The 18,117-nt window shown below is 38.4% G+C and overlaps 1 protein-coding gene across 1 annotated transcript in view; it reads left to right on the forward strand.

The window, feature by feature from the left end:
- Positions 1-18,117, forward strand: part of SUSD5 (sushi domain containing 5) — a 355,951-nt gene that overhangs the window by 171,355 nt on the left and 166,479 nt on the right. The window contains exon 4 of the mRNA XM_075586342.1: positions 17,826-18,014. Coding sequence (XP_075442457.1) covers positions 17,826-18,014 — 189 coding nt within the window. The remainder of the gene's footprint in view (positions 1-17,825; positions 18,015-18,117) is intronic.

Here is an 18,117-nt window from a genome sequence, read left to right on the forward strand (position 1 = left end):
GTAAGTGTTTAAAAGTGTTTCATTGGAGGTGAACAAAAACAGGTGCTGCGATTACATAAAAGCCCCCAGGTCTATATTGATATTTAGGCCTCTGGGGTTAACGTCTTCAATTTGTAAATCCAAAACGTTTCCCGTTGGCACAATTTACGCAGCCTATCCCCCCCTCTCCAATGTGCGTCCACTCTCTCAATCCCTTTATAGGTTAAAACTCCTGGGTTACCACCATGGGCTAGACTAAAATGTTTGGAGACACTGTGTGTCATTAGTTGCTTGCGTATACTGCACCGACACACTTTATTCGAGCAAATACCCAGTATGTACCTGGCAGATACCTGGAATTCGCCGCTCCTCACCTCTGACAAGCCCCGTTGCGTTTGCCTTCCCAGCCTGGGTTCATGCCTGGCTGATGGGCGGCTGATCTGTTAAATGATAATGATTAGGATTTAATAGGCTGCAATGCTTCGCGTGTCTACCAGATGGCATAAATTCATGAATTGTAATGCAGTATATATATATATACTGTGCAGTATTGCAGCCAGCGGGAATAAAATGCTTCAATCCTTGCTGGAAAATAACCCAATGCACTCGGGCAGAAAACAGTCACAAACCTCAATACACCCGGGTATACCCGAATTCGTGGGACTAGCCGAGCTCGAATAAAGTGTGTCGCCAGTGTATTACCCATGTGCTCCAGCACGCGGACCCTCAAAGGTCTTGTGGTGCGGCCCACGTACTGGAGTCCACATGGGCATGACAAGAGGTACACAATGTACTCTGTGCGACAGGTTAAAGTTTTTTTGATTTTAAAAACCTCTTTTGTGATGTTAGAGGTAAATTCTGATTTCTCCCCTTTGGTGACCTGTCTGCATGCCTTACAGCCGAAGCAGCCGAAAAAGCCCTTTGGCAAAGGTAGCCAACTTTGTGTCTTTATTGCATCTCTTTTGTTAAAAACGCTGGGGGCCAATTTCGATTTGTGAGAATACATACTTTATGGCAGCTCTATAGATTAATGTAAATCATATCTACATTTATATTAGATGAGGTTGAAAAAAGACATATGCATCAAGTCCAACCTTTGTTCAATATAATCAGCTCAATTTCCCATACTATAAATAATTTGGTTGATAAAAATCTCTGGACTTTCAATTCTGTTTTGATAATAATTGCAAGAGAACGTCACAGAAGACCAGACAACTCACACAGGGATCACAACACAAGGCAGTGGAAGGGGTTAAACAAACAGGTTTTAATTTTGACAAAAACCAACAGGGAGCATCACAAGTATAAAACATAGTTAAAACACACAAAGACGGATATAAAACACTTAAAATGGCCTAATTCGGCACTTACGGGATTAACTGTGTCTCCTAGCTCACTAAGTGCTGGACGCAACTTGGTCCGCTTACCCAGATCGTTTCCAACAAAGGCAACCTCCTCGGCTACAGAATCTTCAGATCCCTGCTGGCTCTTTTTTCCTGGTAGTCTCCACTCACCAAGACTACCAATCAGCAACATCCGACAACCTGGAATGCTGGAGCGGACTGGCACTTGACGTTTTCCCTCTCCACTTCTAACCTATGGAGAAACGGCATCCTACTAATCGCAGTAAGACCAAAAGGACCAATCAGAGAAGAGGGGGACGTGGTTACAGGTCTGGCCATTTGCCCATTGTGACATCTCATTGAGCAGGAGATACGGATTGACCAATCACAGAAGCACCTACTGTGTCCATTCGACAGAGGAAGGGATCCGATTCAGAGCTCCACAAGCAGACTGAAAAGCGCCATTTTGCGATCCCCAAAATGGCTCCGCTTCTGGTCCATGAGCAAAATTAACACAAGTCCATTGGTAACATTCTTCCCTAGAATCTTCCCTTTCCTCCTGACCCTTCCATCCTAACAAACTGGCCAGAATGGGGGCATACGTGCCCTTTCTTAGATGTCCCCACCACCAAACCTCAGGAAATCAATTGTAAGCAGGAAGAAAATGGTTCTATGGCAGAATGTGGTCTCTGACCGTGCCTCCTGTGTCCAGCAAGGTGGTACTGCAGCCCCACATTTGTAAAAGCATAACATACACTGTATCTCTACTTTCAAACACAATAAAGTTAAATCATTTCACATGGTTCTGGAAAATACATTTATAGGTAATTCCAGTGTCCCACAATAACCCTTGGTTCATGGGCAGTGACCTTGATGAAAGGGACAGCAGACCAAGCTTAACCTTTATTTTGACCATACTGCTGCAATTTTTGCCACAGAAACCTAATGTACTAGAATAGAAAACATATAATACAATAAATAAAACAAAATTATTATGGAGGCATTATAAACTTCACTTTTCTAAATGTTTGACATCTAATATGGCAGATAGCAGTTAGCTTTCTGTGGTGTAAAAATGGTGTTGAATATTTTTGTATTATTCATGAGAACAAGATCCTTAGCATTTTGAACTGGTGACTTGACCCATACTGTAGTTAGGTTGAGGATGGGGCTAAATATTTGTTGTTGAGGTAACTTGAAGCAGGGGAAAGAGGTTGTGTGAGAATAAATGGTTTGGTAAGGAGAGATGGAGCACTACAGGAAAAAACTGCTAGAGGGTGTGTTCCCAATAAAAAGGTTTATTGGATCAGAGCATAGCACACAAAAAATGAGCCCTGGGGCCCCCACCAACGCGTTTCAAGCTTGCGCTCTTTCTCAAGGTGCATACCCTCTGGCAAATCCCCTTACCTGATATAGGTTCATTTTCCCGCCTTTCCTCGCCACTAACCCGTCGCTCAGTAGCGTCACAAGGAGCGCGCCATGTTGCCATGACGCCCCATGAGTCGCGCCGTCGCGCTGGGTAGAGTGGTGACGTCAGCGCGTCTTTGAACCGCAACAACAGCTTTATTTCTATCACTTAACGAACACTAATAAAAAAACTTAAAACAACTTTATTGAACATTTTGATTATGAACAGTGTACACTCTCCGTTCTCCACGAAGTGTGTATCTAAAGAAAACATTTTTAAAAACAACAAAAATATTAGAACAATCCTTGGTAGTTAGTGATGTTTTTTCTCTCTATCTAGGAATGCCTATATGTGACTTTTATGAATGATTTTAGTTAAACATAAGCATAAACATAGAACAAGAAACAGTGCAGGCATGCATACAACCTATAAGTCATCATTTATGATTATTTACAAAGGATTTCTTGATCTGTTAAACCCATACCTGCCTATTCCTTGAACTATGAAATGAAGTCACATATACGAAATTTCTTGTGATTCATACATGTATAGAATCAGCAGATGTTTGAACCGTGATGTTATATATTATAAACCAATACTTTATTTATTTGCACATAATTGTATTTTATTATATATTGTGTATTATATTTATTTTTGTACTGGATAAGATGATAGTTTACATTGATTATACAGTGGTTTTCTTGGACTAAATGTATCAACATTACAGAGGGTACCCTGTTGTAAAGAATGATTATAACAATAAATTCATTTATAGGAAGGGATTACAAAGGGTATCGTATTATATAAAAAATAATAATTATTGACAATTCATTTTAGGAAAGGATTAAGATCCCACTCTGAATTTAACCCAAACGGAATTCTCGTGTTTAGGGTAAAAATCCAGAAGAGTTCCCTTTTATCCAGTAAGTCCAACCTATTGCCTCCCCTATAGGGTTTCTCAATATGCTCAATTCCTCTATATTTAAGTTTGGAAATGTCTCCATGTTTGCAATTTGTAAAATGTAGAGATACAGGGTGTGTCAGATCTCCTTTTTTAATTAGTCTAATGTGCTCCCTCATCCTGATTTTTAATGCTCGTGTGGTGCGTCCTACATACTGTTTGCCACATCCACAGTCCAATAAATAGACTATGAATGTGGCATTACAGTTTATGAATGATTTGATGGGGTATGACTGTCCTGTATTGAAGGAAACAAAGTTGTGTGACTGCATCATATAAGCACAAGATATGCACTTGAGACATTTGAAACATCCTTTAGGAAGATATTCCTTTGCATTAGAACATGAGGATGAAAAGAGGCTTCTTGAGATATGATTAGCTATTGTCTTAGCTTTTCTAAAAACAAAGCGAGGGCCTTCTCTAAATACTTCATTTAGTAACGGATCTGCAGACAAAACATTCCAATGTTTCTTCACAATGTCTTTAATGTTATTCACTTGAATGTTATGTTGTGTGATAAAGACTGGATTGTTTGCTTCCCATTTGTTTTGACGGGTTAGTCCATTCCTTTCTTTATTCAAGAGATCGTCCCTATTCATGTTCCCCACCTCCTCTAGGGACCTTCTGAGGTTTAGACTGGGGTATCCCCTCTCTTCAAATCTTTTTAATAAGTCATTCGCTTGAATTATGAAATCTTCATTTTTTGAACATATTCGCTTTAGACGTATTAGTTGTCCTTTTGGGATTGAATTTAGGAGGGGTTTTGGATGACAGCTGTCAAATCTTAGATATGTTAGATAGAAAAACAAACTCCCGGAACACATATCTAAGATTTGACAGCTGTCATCCAAAACCCCTCCTAAATTCAATCCCAAAAGGACAACTAATACGTCTAAAGCGAATATGTTCAAAAAATGAAGATTTCATAATTCAAGCGAATGATTTATTAAAAAGATTTGAAGAGAGGGGATACCCCAGTCTAAACCTCAGAAGGTCCCTAGAGGAGGTGGGGAACATGAATAGGGACGATCTCTTGAATAAAGAAAGGAATCGACTAACCCGTCAAAACAAATGGGAAGCAAACAATCCAGTCTTTATCACACAACATAACATTCAAGTGAATAACATTAAAGACATTGTGAAGAAACATTGGAATGTTTTGTCTGCAGATCCGTTACTAAATGAAGTATTTAGAGAAGGCCCTCGCTTTGTTTTTAGAAAAGCTAAGACAATAGCTAATCATATCTCAAGAAGCCTCTTTTCATCCTCATGTTCTAATGCAAAGGAATATCTTCCTAAAGGATGTTTCAAATGTCTCAAGTGCATATCTTGTGCTTATATGATGCAGTCACACAACTTTGTTTCCTTCAATACAGGACAGTCATACCCCATCAAATCATTCATAAACTGTAATGCCACATTCATAGTCTATTTATTGGACTGTGGATGTGGCAAACAGTATGCAGGACGCACCAAACGAGCATTAAAAATCAGGATGAGGGAGCACATTAGACTAATTAAAAAAGGAGATCTGACACACCCTGTATCTCTACATTTTACAAATTGCAAACATGGAGACATTTCCAAACTTAAATATAGAGGAATTGAGCATATTGAGAAACCCTATAGGGGAGGCAATAGGTTGGACTTACTGGATAAAAGGGAACTCTTCTGGATTTTTACCCTAAACACGAGAATTCTGTTTGGGTTAAATTCAGAGTGGGATCTTAATCCTTTCCTAAAATGAATTGTCAATAATTATTATTTTTTATATAATACGATACCCTTTGTAATCCCTTCCTTTAAATGAACTTATTGTTATAATCATTCTTTACAACAGGGTACCCTCTGTAATGTTGATACATTTAGTCCAAGAAAACCACTGTATAATCAATGTAAACTATCATCTTATCCAGTACAAAAATAAATATAATACACAATATATAATAAAATACAATTATGTGCAAATAAATAAAGTATTGGTTTATAATATATAACATCACGGTTCAAACATCTGCTGATTCTATACATGTATGAATCACAAGAAATTTCGTATATGTGACTTCATTTCATAGTTCAAGGAATAGGCAGGTATGGGTTTAACAGATCAAGAAATCCTTTGTAAATAATCATAAATGATGACTTATAGGTTGTATGCATGCCTGCACTGTTTCTTGTTCTATGTTTATGCTTATGTTTAACTAAAATCATTCATAAAAGTCACATATAGGCATTCCTAGATAGAGAGAAAAAACATCACTAACTACCAAGGATTGTTCTAATATTTTTGTTGTTTTTAAAAATGTTTTCTTTAGATACACACTTCGTGGAGAACGGAGAGTGTACACTGTTCATAATCAAAATGTTCAATAAAGTTGTTTTAAGTTTTTTTATTAGTGTTCGTTAAGTGATAGAAATAAAGCTGTTGTTGCGGTTCAAAGACGCGCTGACGTCACCACTCTACCCAGCGCGACGGCGCGACTCATGGGGCGTCATGGCAACATGGCGCGCTCCTTGTGACGCTACTGAGCGACGGGTTAGTGGCGAGGAAAGGCGGGAAAATGAACCTATATCAGGTAAGGGGATTTGCCAGAGGGTATGCACCTTGAGAAAGAGCGCAAGCTCGAAACGCGTTGGTGGGGGCCCCAGGGCTCATTTTTTGTGTGCTATGCTCTGATCCAATAAACCTTTTTATTGGGAACACACTCTCTAGCAGTTTTTTCCTGTAGTGCTCCATCTCTCCTTACCAAACCTCTGAATATCCTGGAGAACAGGCAGCACACGTCCATGGAAGAAAAGACCCACAGAAGACCCATCAAACAGTGAGTGATTTGCTCCGTTTACACCACAGTAATCCTATTCAAATTATTAGACTGGACACAAGCAAGTGTGAGTATTCATCAATCAAGGGATGTTGCTCTTCCAGCTTATTGATGCAATGGAAGTGGTGTGATGCTTTAAAGGGTTATTAATCGTGGGACACTTCAAGGATTTGGAATCATGTCTTTATATACATTATCCAGCAAATGGTCAGGTCTGTGTTAGAGCACTATACAGTGTTGTTTACTCGTGTGAGAATAAATGGACATTTAATAGTTTTCAACCTCTTGCCTGTCGACCTTAGGGTATAGTATATAGGGTATAGTATATAGTAGGGTACCATAGAGTAAAATAAGGGTTATGGAGGAGGGGGGTTGGGGAAGCAGAGATGGGAAGGCAAAACATACGTTTGTAGCACACTTAGAGAAATCTGATTAACATTATTTGGAGTCAGGAAGGAATTCATTTTTCCCTGTATGAGACTTCATTAGATAATGTATTACTGGAGTTTTTTGTTTGCCTTACTCTGGCTCAAAATATTGTAAATACACATATGATAAGTGAATGGAAACAAAAGAAAACAGCGCACAACGCCAAATAGTGAAGCAAATTCAACAATATATTATAGAATTAAAAAGGGGGTAATATATCTGCGTACATGAAAAAAGTTGGTAAAAGGCATGTAGTGTGTATCACACTGTTTACCACTTGGCAGCTGTTAACTGTAGAATCGGGTGCTTGCTTCCCTCTGCTGATGCAGCTCAGTTGATTCTGGGGCAGGACGTCAGTCTTTCACAACCAAGGGGATTTCCCTTCATGCAGCCAGGTTCAGCAGCTGGTACTGGGGCTCGGTGAAATCGCTCCTGCTTCCTGGCCGATATGAAGCTGCTCCTGTACCTCGGCAGGTGTATCCTCTGCACAGAGGTTAAAACGCAGCTTGCTGGGGTGCCCTCAGCGTGCCACGATGCCGCTCCATCGCGGGACACTGTGTAATGACGTCACTGTCTACACAGCAGTGGTGGATTCAATAGGGAAGTTTGAACAGTCTTACAAAGTCTCTCACAAGTGTCCAAAACAGCACACAGGATGAAATAAAAACAGGACAGGCCAATACATAGACAAAGGCCAATGTAAGCAGATATAAGGCAATAGAATGTTACATCCAACTAGTTTCGTAGAATTAACTACTTCTTCAGGGATAATTAGGCCATTACCCAGAGGTCTTAAATACCTCACATAGATACCTTATTGGTCAACCAATTAGGGATAGACCAATCATCTATAATAGGTAATGGTCTGCGTGATAGGGAAGATGTGTAGTTTACTTTTAAAACAACAACTTTATTAAAAAAAAAAAACAATACCTATTTAATATAAACTTACATATAGACAAAACCTAGCATAAATAATTAAAAACATGCTGGAATAAAAGAAACACAATATTAGTCGACTTAAAATAGACACCATCATTACTTGCATAAAAAGATGTAACTAGAAAAAAGCGTAGGATAAAGAAAGGAAAACAGAGATACAGAGATAAATGATACATCCCCTAGGTACAGAGGGGTGGTGAGCTAAAGATTCAATAAAGTGCCCAAATATCCACATCCTCATTTAACCCCTTAGGGGACATAGTATCTAACTTATGTATCCAATATGTCTCTTTAGAAGACAATGTTTTAACTCTGTCCCCTCCTCTTCTATTTACAGGAATCAACTGAATCCCCTTAAAAGTGAGCATTGACGGATCTTTATTATGGTATATCAGGAAATGTCTAGATACACTATGTTTTTCAAAACCATTTTTAATATTTCTGACATGTTCCTGAATCCGAACTTTAAGGCTGCGTTTGGTTCTGCCTACATATTGATACCCACACGCACATTCCAATAGGTATACAATATGTGTAGAGGTACATAGAATAAAGTCATCAATATTAAAAACTTCCTTCGTTACTTGTGAATAAAAAGTGTGTTTGTCAGTATGTTGGTATTTACAAATCGTGCAATTACCACAGATATAGTTGCCTTTTGGTTTAGGCCCTAGCCAGTTCTTTTTCGATGTAGTATTGCTCTTACTTATAAAAACATCACTAGGAGCTAACAAGTTTTTGATATTTTTTGCTCTCCTGTAAATAAACCGTGGTTTGACGTCAAGATGTGATCCCAAAATGGGATCATTGCACAATATACCCCAGTGTTTGTTAAAAACCTTTTCAATGTCTCTATGAACCGAATTAAAGTCTGTAATGAAAGCCACATTAAGAGTGTCCTTTTTTGTGTTTTGACCTTCTTTATTTTTAATCGTGGATCTATTTTGAACTAACATATCCTTACGATCCATATTACGTACCCTTATGATCTCTCTTTCTAGAAGTTCCTTAGGATATCCCCTCTCTCTAAATCTCCAAAATAATTTGTTAGCCTGTTGGTTGAAAACCTCTAAACTACTACAGTTACGTCTGAGTCTCACAAATTGCCCCCCTGGTATGTTGTTTATCCATGTCTTTTTGTGATTACTATTCGCCATCAGCACATTGCTGGTATCCACCTCCTTAAAGAAGGTCTCAGTCTCCACGGTGCCATCCATTTTGGAAGTTAGTCTTAAGTCCAAAAAGTCTATCTGGGTGGCATCCACCTTGTGTGTGAACTCAAGGTTGTAGTCATTCCTATTAAGGTTGGCTACAAATGCACTGGCTGAATCGTAATCACCATCCCACACACACAGGATGTCGTCTATGTAGCGTCTCCACACAACGACATTCCTGTGGTATGGTTGGTCGGGCATGATAAACTGAGACTCCCACCTTCCCACGTATAGGTTTGCGAAGCTGGGGGCAAACCTAGTACCCATTGCAGTTCCGCAAACCTGTAGGTAGAAAGTGGAGAGAAACAGAAAATAATTATGTTTCAATATGAAACTGATGGACTCTAGAATAAATTCCCTATTTAATGGATGCAGATCAGAGTCTGATTCCAGAAAGGAATTAACAGCATCCAACCCTTTCTGGTGAGGTATATTAGTATACAGGGATTTTATGTCACATGTAATCCATACATATGAACTTTTCCATTCAAAATCTTTAAATAAGTTTAGAACTGCTGTAGAGTCCTTCAGATAAGAGGTTAATTTTCCAACATACGGTTGGAGAAAAAAATCCACATATTGACTAAGGTTGGCTGACATAGATTGTATACCTGACACAATTGGGCGTCCAGGTGGGTCAACCAGAGCCTTATGAATTTTCGGCAGGTGGTAGAATATGGGTATCCTAGGAAATTCAGAAAATAGAAAAGCAAACTCTGTTGTGTTGATGACGGACAGGGCTACTGCGTTGTCTAATAGTGCTTTAAGCACCCTTAGATATTCAGCTGTAGGGTCCTTAGGTAATTTTACATAGGACGATGTATCGTTGAGAAGCCTTAAAGCTTCTTTTTCGTAGTCACACCTATTTTGGACTACTACGCCCCCACCTTTATCTGCCTGTCTTATAATGAGGCTTTCGTCATCACGCAAAGTTTTAAGGGCTAAGGACTCACTTGCACTGAGGTTGTGTTTAATATCACCTGACTTAAAATTACTAGATAAAATGTTAAAATCATTGATGACCATATTAAAAAATGTATCAATATGATGACCCTTGGAATGTGCGGGATAAAACTTGGATTGGGTTTTAAAATCAGTATGTTTGATTTTAACTTCCGTATCTATATTACTCACAGAAACCATTGCAGCCTTGTCAGAAACAAGATCCCTATCTTGTTTCAGAAAATGTCTCTTTAGGGTAATATTGCGAGTGAACTTATGTAGATCTTTGAACAGCTGGAAGGAGCTGGGTCCACAAGTTTTGGAGAAACTCAAACCCCTTCCAAGTACGTTCAATTGATCCTTGTTCAAAGCTATTGAGGAGAGATTAAAGACCCCTTGGTTTACTACGGTGTTCTTTCCCAAGAGTACTCTCTTCTTTTGTGCTCTGGTCCCTCCTTGTGTTCCTCGTCTGGTGTAACCCTTTTCTTTCTGTATATCTTTTACTGTATTCACCTTCCTTTCTAGTCTGGTTCTTACCAAATCTAAAAAAGAAGGTGAATCTGTAGTGGGTTCCGGTCTAGCAGGGCGTTTAGGTGAATATCTAGGGGAGATCCTGGGTGAGTATTTAGTTGTTCTTGGATGAGGGTCTTTATGCTCATATTCAAAATTCCTATGTTGGCCCTGTGGCCCTGTGGCCTTGAGCTATATCTATAAGGCAATAGAATGTTACATCCAACTAGTTTCGTAGAATTAACTACTTCTTCAGGGAATAATTAGGCCATTACCCAGAGGTCTTAAATACCTCACATAGATACCTTATTGGTCAACCAATTAGGGATAGACCAATCATCTATAATAGGCCTTATATCTGCTTACATTGGCCTTTGTCTATGTATTGGCCTGTCCTGTTTTTATTTCATCCTGTGTGCTGTTTTGGACACATGTGAGAGACTTTGTAAGACTGTTCAAACTTCCCTATTGAATCCACCACTGCTGTGTAGACAGTGACATCATTACACAGCGTCCCGCGACGGAGCGGCATCGTGGCACGCTGAGGGCACCCCAGCAAGCTGCGTTTTAACCTCTGTGCAGAGGATACACCTGCCGAGGTACAGGAGCAGCTTCATATCGGCCAGGAAGCAGGAGCGATTTCACCGAGCCCCAGTACCAGCTGCTGAACCTGGCTGCATGAAGGGAAATCCCCTTGGTTGTGAAAGACTGACGTCCTGCCCCAGAATCAACTGAGCTGCATCAGCAGAGGGAAGCAAGCACCCGATTCTACAGTTAACAGCTGCCGAGTGGTAAACAGTGTGATACACACTACATGCCTTTTACCAACTTTTTCATGTACGCAGATATATTACCCCCTTTTTAATTCTATAATATATTGTTGAATTTGCTTCACTATTTGGCGTTGTGCGCTGTTTTCTTTTGTTTCCATTCTCTTAGTGTGTGTGGGGTGCTGAGCCACCCCTGCATTTACAGCTGCAGACGCCATTATCCCCAACACGGTTATGTGGCACTTATTATTTAATGTATAATTATCTCACTGTGGGAGTTGTGGTTTAATTTTTTTTTTAATTTTTTATCACTAGATTGATGGTATAGTCACTGCACTGTATATATTTATACATTTAAACTTTATAGGTAGTTAGGTAGTAGCGCACAGTTTTGTTTTTTGTTTTTACTACATAAGATAAGTATCTGTTGTCTACATTTAGCATAGGTTGAACTTGATGAACAGGCGTCTTTTTTTCAACCTCATCTACTATGTATATATGTAACTATGTAACATTTAGCTTGGGTTTTGAGCGCCATCCCTTTATTTCTTTGTTTAATTTATTTTGATTTCATGTCAGTATTCATTTTGTATGTTAATATATTTCTTATTTGCTAATAGTATTATAGGTTACGTACTATATTAAGTTTATATTTTAGAATCATAGTATTTTCTATGTAATGTATATTTTTATATTTTAATAGCAAAGAAAAGTAAAATGTTATGTATTCATTTTAGTAGTAGCTGTAGTAATTTAAAAAAAATTTTTTTATCACTAGATTGATGGTATAGTCACTGCACTGTATATATTTATACATTTAAACTTTATAGGTAGTTAGGTAGTAGCGCACAGTTTTGTTTTTTGTTTTTACTGTCTCTGCTCTTCACTGCTGCTGCACATCTAATTATCACTAATCACTGTTACTCTAATTTATATATTTATTTGGTCTGCGTACATTAGTAGTTTTACAATATGGTTTGGAGCCTGATTAACTGTAGGGAGAAAAGGGAGGAACATTTTAAACTCCTCTTCACTGAAGAAGTGCTACATGGTCAGCATAAGGAACCATCAGAGCTCACAGTTAAGGATCATTTTAAAACATTAGAACGGTTATTGCTTACAGAAGGTAAACATTGGCTTGAGACTAAGACCCTACAGAGTTATCTGGATGTGGGTAGAATACCAAGAGGACTTAGGTTCTCAAAAAGCCCAACCTTCGGTAAGGATAACCCCAAGTTCATGCAGGAGTGGAATAGAATACAGGATGAGTGTTCTAATTACCTCATCAGGCTAATAATTTACGAAAGGAATCGTGAGATCAAAGATCTAGAAAAGGAGATCTTGAAAGCGATTAAGGCACTAGAACCGATAGTGATAGATACTGATTGCTCAGAGATTGAGCATGATTTAAAAGTCAAATTAGAGTATGAGGAAGATGAACTTTTAAAAACGAAACACAATAAATTTTTAAGAGACAAACTAGATTATCAGCAAGGGAGACAAAGGGACTGGGCTAAAAAGGATAGAGGAAGAGTAGTAGGTGATGAATATATCCCCCATAAAAAAGGAAGAGGGGGATCTGCACACTCAAAGAGCAGACAACAAAATTACCACACCTATGAACAAAGGAGAGAGAGCAGAACCAGTAAAAATGACCGATCAGACAGAGATCGCTCACGCTCTAATCATGGTAATGGGTATCGTAATCCCAACTATAAAGGGAAAAACTACATTGAGGGCTTTAGATATAGCTCAAGGCCACAGGGCAAACATAGGAATTTTGAATATGAGCATAAAGACCCTCATCCAAGAACAACTAAATACTCACCCAGGATCTCCCCTAGATATTCACCTAAACGCCCTGCTAGACCGGAACCCACTACAGATTCACCTTCTTTTTTAGATTTGGTAAGAACCAGACTAGAAAGGAAGGTGAATACAGTAAAAGATATACAGAATACCCCTCAAGAGAAAAGAAAGAAAAGGGTTACATCAGACGAGGAACACGAGGAGGGACCAGAGCACAAAAGAAGAGAGTACTCTTGGGAAAGAACACCGTAGTAAACCAAGGGGTCTTTAATCTCTCCTCAATAGCTTTGAACAAGGATCAATTGAACGTACTTGGAAGGGGTTTGAGTTTCTCCAAAACTTGTGGACCCAGCTCCTTCCAGCTGTTCAAAGATCTACATAAGTTCACTCGCAATATTACCCTAAAGAGACATTTTCTGAAACAAGATAGGGATCTTGTTTCTGACAAGGCTGCAATGGTTTCTGTGAGTAATATAGATACGGAAGTTAAAATCAAACATACTGATTTTAAAACCCAATCCAAGTTTTATCCCGCACATTCCAAGGGTCATCATATTGATACATTTTTTAATATGGTCATCAATGATTTTAACATTTTATCTAGTAATTTTAAGTCAGGTGATATTAAACACAACCTCAGTGCAAGTGAGTCCTTAGCCCTTAAAACTTTGCGTGATGACGAAAGCCTCATTATAAGACAGGCAGATAAAGGTGGGGGCGTAGTAGTCCAAAATAGGTGTGACTACGAAAAAGAAGCTTTAAGGCTTCTCAACGATACATCGTCCTATGTAAAATTACCTAAGGACCCTACAGCTGAATATCTAAGGGTGCTTAAAGCACTATTAGACAACGCAGTAGCCCTGTCCGTCATCAACACAACAGAGTTTGCTTTTCTATTTTCTGAATTTCCTAGGATACCCATATTCTACCACCTGCCGAAAATTCATAAGGCTCTGGTTGACCCACCTGGACGCCCAATTGTGTCAGGTATACAATCTATGTCAGCCAACCTTAGTCAATATGTGGATTTTTTTCTCCAACCGTATGTTGGAAAATTAACCTCTTATCTGAAGGACTCTACAGCAGTTCTAAACTTATTTAAAGATTTTGAATGGAAAAGTTCATATGTATGGATTACATGTGACATAAAATCCCTGTATACTAATATACCTCACCAGAAAGGGTTGGATGCTGTTAATTCCTTTCTGGAATCAGACTCTGATCTGCATCCATTAAATAGGGAATTTATTCTAGAGTCCATCAGTTTCATATTGAAACATAATTATTTTCTGTTTCTCTCCACTTTCTACCTACAGGTTTGCGGAACTGCAATGGGTACTAGGTTTGCCCCCAGCTTCGCAAACCTATACGTGGGAAGGTGGGAGTCTCAGTTTATCATGCCCGACCAACCATACCACAGGAATGTCGTTGTGTGGAGACGCTACATAGACGACATCCTGTGTGTGTGGGATGGTGATTACGATTCAGCCAGTGCATTTGTAGCCAACCTTAATAGGAATGACTACAACCTTGAGTTCACACACAAGGTGGATGCCACCCAGATAGACTTTTTGGACTTAAGACTAACTTCCAAAATGGATGGCACCGTGGAGACTGAGACCTTCTTTAAGGAGGTGGATACCAGCAATGTGCTGATGGCGAATAGTAATCACAAAAAGACATGGATAAACAACATACCAGGGGGGCAATTTGTGAGACTCAGACGTAACTGTAGTAGTTTAGAGGTTTTCAACCAACAGGCTAACAAATTATTTTGGAGATTTAGAGAGAGGGGATATCCTAAGGAACTTCTAGAAAGAGAGATCATAAGGGTACGTAATATGGATCGTAAGGATATGTTAGTTCAAAATAGATCCACGATTAAAAATAAAGAAGGTCAAAACACAAAAAAGGACACTCTTAATGTGGCTTTCATTACAGACTTTAATTCGGTTCATAGAGACATTGAAAAGGTTTTTAACAAACACTGGGGTATATTGTGCAATGATCCCATTTTGGGATCACATCTTGACGTCAAACCACGGTTTATTTACAGGAGAGCAAAAAATATCAAAAACTTGTTAGCTCCTAGTGATGTTTTTATAAGTAAGAGCAATACTACATCGAAAAAGAACTGGCTAGGGCCTAAACCAAAAGGCAACTATATCTGTGGTAATTGCACGATTTGTAAATACCAACATCCTGACAAACACACTTTTTATTCACAAGTAACGAAGGAAGTTTTTAATATTGATGACTTTATTCTATGTACCTCTACACATATTGTATACCTATTGGAATGTGCGTGTGGGTATCAATATGTAGGCAGAACCAAACGCAGCCTTAAAGTTCGGATTCAGGAACATGTCAGAAATATTAAAAATGGTTTTGAAAAACATAGTGTATCTAGACACTTCCTGATACACCATAATAAAGATCTGTCAAGTCTCACTTTTAAGGGGATTCAGTTGATTCCTGTAAATAGAAGAGGAGGGGACTGAGTTAAAACATTGTCTTCTAAAGAGACATATTGGATACATAAGTTAGATACTATGTCCCCTAAGGGGTTAAATGAGGATGTGGATATTTGGGCACTTTATTGAATCTTTAGCTCACCACCCCTCTGTACCTAGGGGATGTATCATTTATCTCTGTATCTCTGTTTTCCTTTCTTTATCCTACGCTTTTTTCTAGTTACATCTTTTTATGCAAGTAATGATGGTGTCTATTTTAAGTCGACTAATATTGTGTTTCTTTTATTCCAGCATGTTTTTAATTATTTATGCTAGGTTTTGTCTATATGTAAGTTTATATTAAATAGGTTTTTTTTTTTGTTTTTTTTAATAAAGTTGTTGTTTTAAAAGTAAACTACACATCTTCCCTATCACGCAGACCATTACCTATTATAGATGATTGGTCTATCCCTAATTGGTTGACCAATAAGGTATCTATGTGAGGTATTTAAGACCTCTGGGTAATGGCCTAATTATTCCCTGAAGAAGTAGTTAATTCTACGAAACTAGTTGGATGTAACATTCTATTGCCTTATATCTGCTTACATTGGCCTTTGTCTATGTATTGGCCTGTCCTGTTTTTATTTCATCCTGTGTGCTGTTTTGGACACATGTGAGAGACTTTGTAAGACTGTTCAAACTTCCCTATTGAATCCACCACTGCTGTGTAGACAGTGACGTCATTACACAGCGTCCCGCGATGGAGCGGCATCGTGGCACGCTGAGGGCACCCCAGCAAGCTGCGTTTTAACCTCTGTGCAGAGGATACACCTGCCGAGGTACAGGAGCAGCTTCATATCGGCCAGGAAGCAGGAGCGATTTCACCGAGCCCCAGTACCAGCTGCTGAACCTGGCTGCATGAAGGGAAATCCCCTTGGTTGTGAAAAACTGACGTCCTGCCCCAGAATCAACTGAGCTGCATCAGCAGAGGGAAGCAAGCACCCGATTCTACAGTTAACAGCTGCCGAGTGGTAAACAGTGTGATACACACTACATGCCTTTTACCAACTTTTTCATGTACGCAGATATATTACCCCCTTTTTAATTCTATAATATATTGTTGAATTTGCTTCACTATTTGGCGTTGTGCGCTGTTTTCTTTTGTTTCCATTCTCTTAGTGTGTGTGGGGTGCTGAGCCACCCCTGCGTTTACAGCTGCAGACGCCATTATCCCCAACACGGTTATGTGGCACTTATTATTTAATGTATAATTATCTCACTGTGGGAGTTGTGGTTTAATTTTTTTTTTAATTTTTATCACTAGATTGATGGTATAGTCACTGCACTGTATATATTTATACATTTAAACTTTATAGGTAGTTAGGTAGTAGCGTACAGTTTTGTTTTTTGTTTTTACTACATATGATAAGTATCTGTTGTCTACATTTAGCATAGGTTGAACTTGATGAACAGGCGTCTTTTTTTCAACCTCATCTACTATGTATATATGTAACTATGTAACATTTAGCTTGGGTTTTGAGCGCCATCCCTTTATTTCTTTGTTTAATTTATTTTGATTTCATGTCAGTATTCATTTTGTATGTTAATATATTTCTTATTTGCTAATAGTATTATAGGTTACGTACTATATTAAGTTTATATTTTAGAATCATAGTATTTTCTATGTAATGTATATTTTTATATTTTAATAGCAAAGAAAAGTAAAATGTTATGTATTCATTTTAGTAGTAGCACCATAATGTAGCAATTTCCTTGTCGAGTTTTATGTTACCTTAAATTAGGTTTTGATTCTGTTTGCCCTTTGAGGCATTGCTGTGGTAAGATTTATTATGAAAAATCATGACTGGTATGCACGAGTTTCCATGGTTGGTTATATTTCTGTTTTTTTGACAATTATTTACTTTGGTTCATAATATGTTTTATGCTTGATGTTATGATAAATATGCTGAGGACTTTATTGCCAAATATAGGAGAACATATTTTAAACCAATTTTGGAGCAAAACTGGAGCATTATCCTGTGTCAATGTATCACAGTACTTTGCTCCAATATTACTCTATCTATCTGCACCAGGTTGCAAACTAGGGAGTTGCAGTAGGAGTTGAGCATCAGTTACATGATACAGATGAGACATATTAAATTCTGGGTCTCTGTAAACTATTTCTTTTTCACTATTACTGTATACTATATTTTTTAACTTATCTTTTTTTTCTTTTTTTCAAGATAAACCTTGTGGTGATCCCCCTTCATTTCCTCATACAATCTTACATGGTCATACAGGGTTTGAGATGGGAGACGAACTTCTCTATATCTGCTCCCAAGGGTATTTAATGGGCAGCCGTGAGTCTGCATTTACCTTACTGTGCGACAGTTGTGGTGCATGGTATGGGCACGTCCAAGCCTGTGTCAAAGGTAAGCAAGTATAGTGGGCTCACGTATGCTTTACATTTCGGATACATAGTATCCAAATAATATTTAGGCTATTCATAAAGGGATGAAATTATGTCTTTTTATT

The sequence above is a fragment of the Ascaphus truei genome, chromosome 2 (assembly GCF_040206685.1).
Source record: "Ascaphus truei isolate aAscTru1 chromosome 2, aAscTru1.hap1, whole genome shotgun sequence".
NCBI classification, from domain to species: Eukaryota; Metazoa; Chordata; class Amphibia; order Anura; family Ascaphidae; genus Ascaphus; species Ascaphus truei.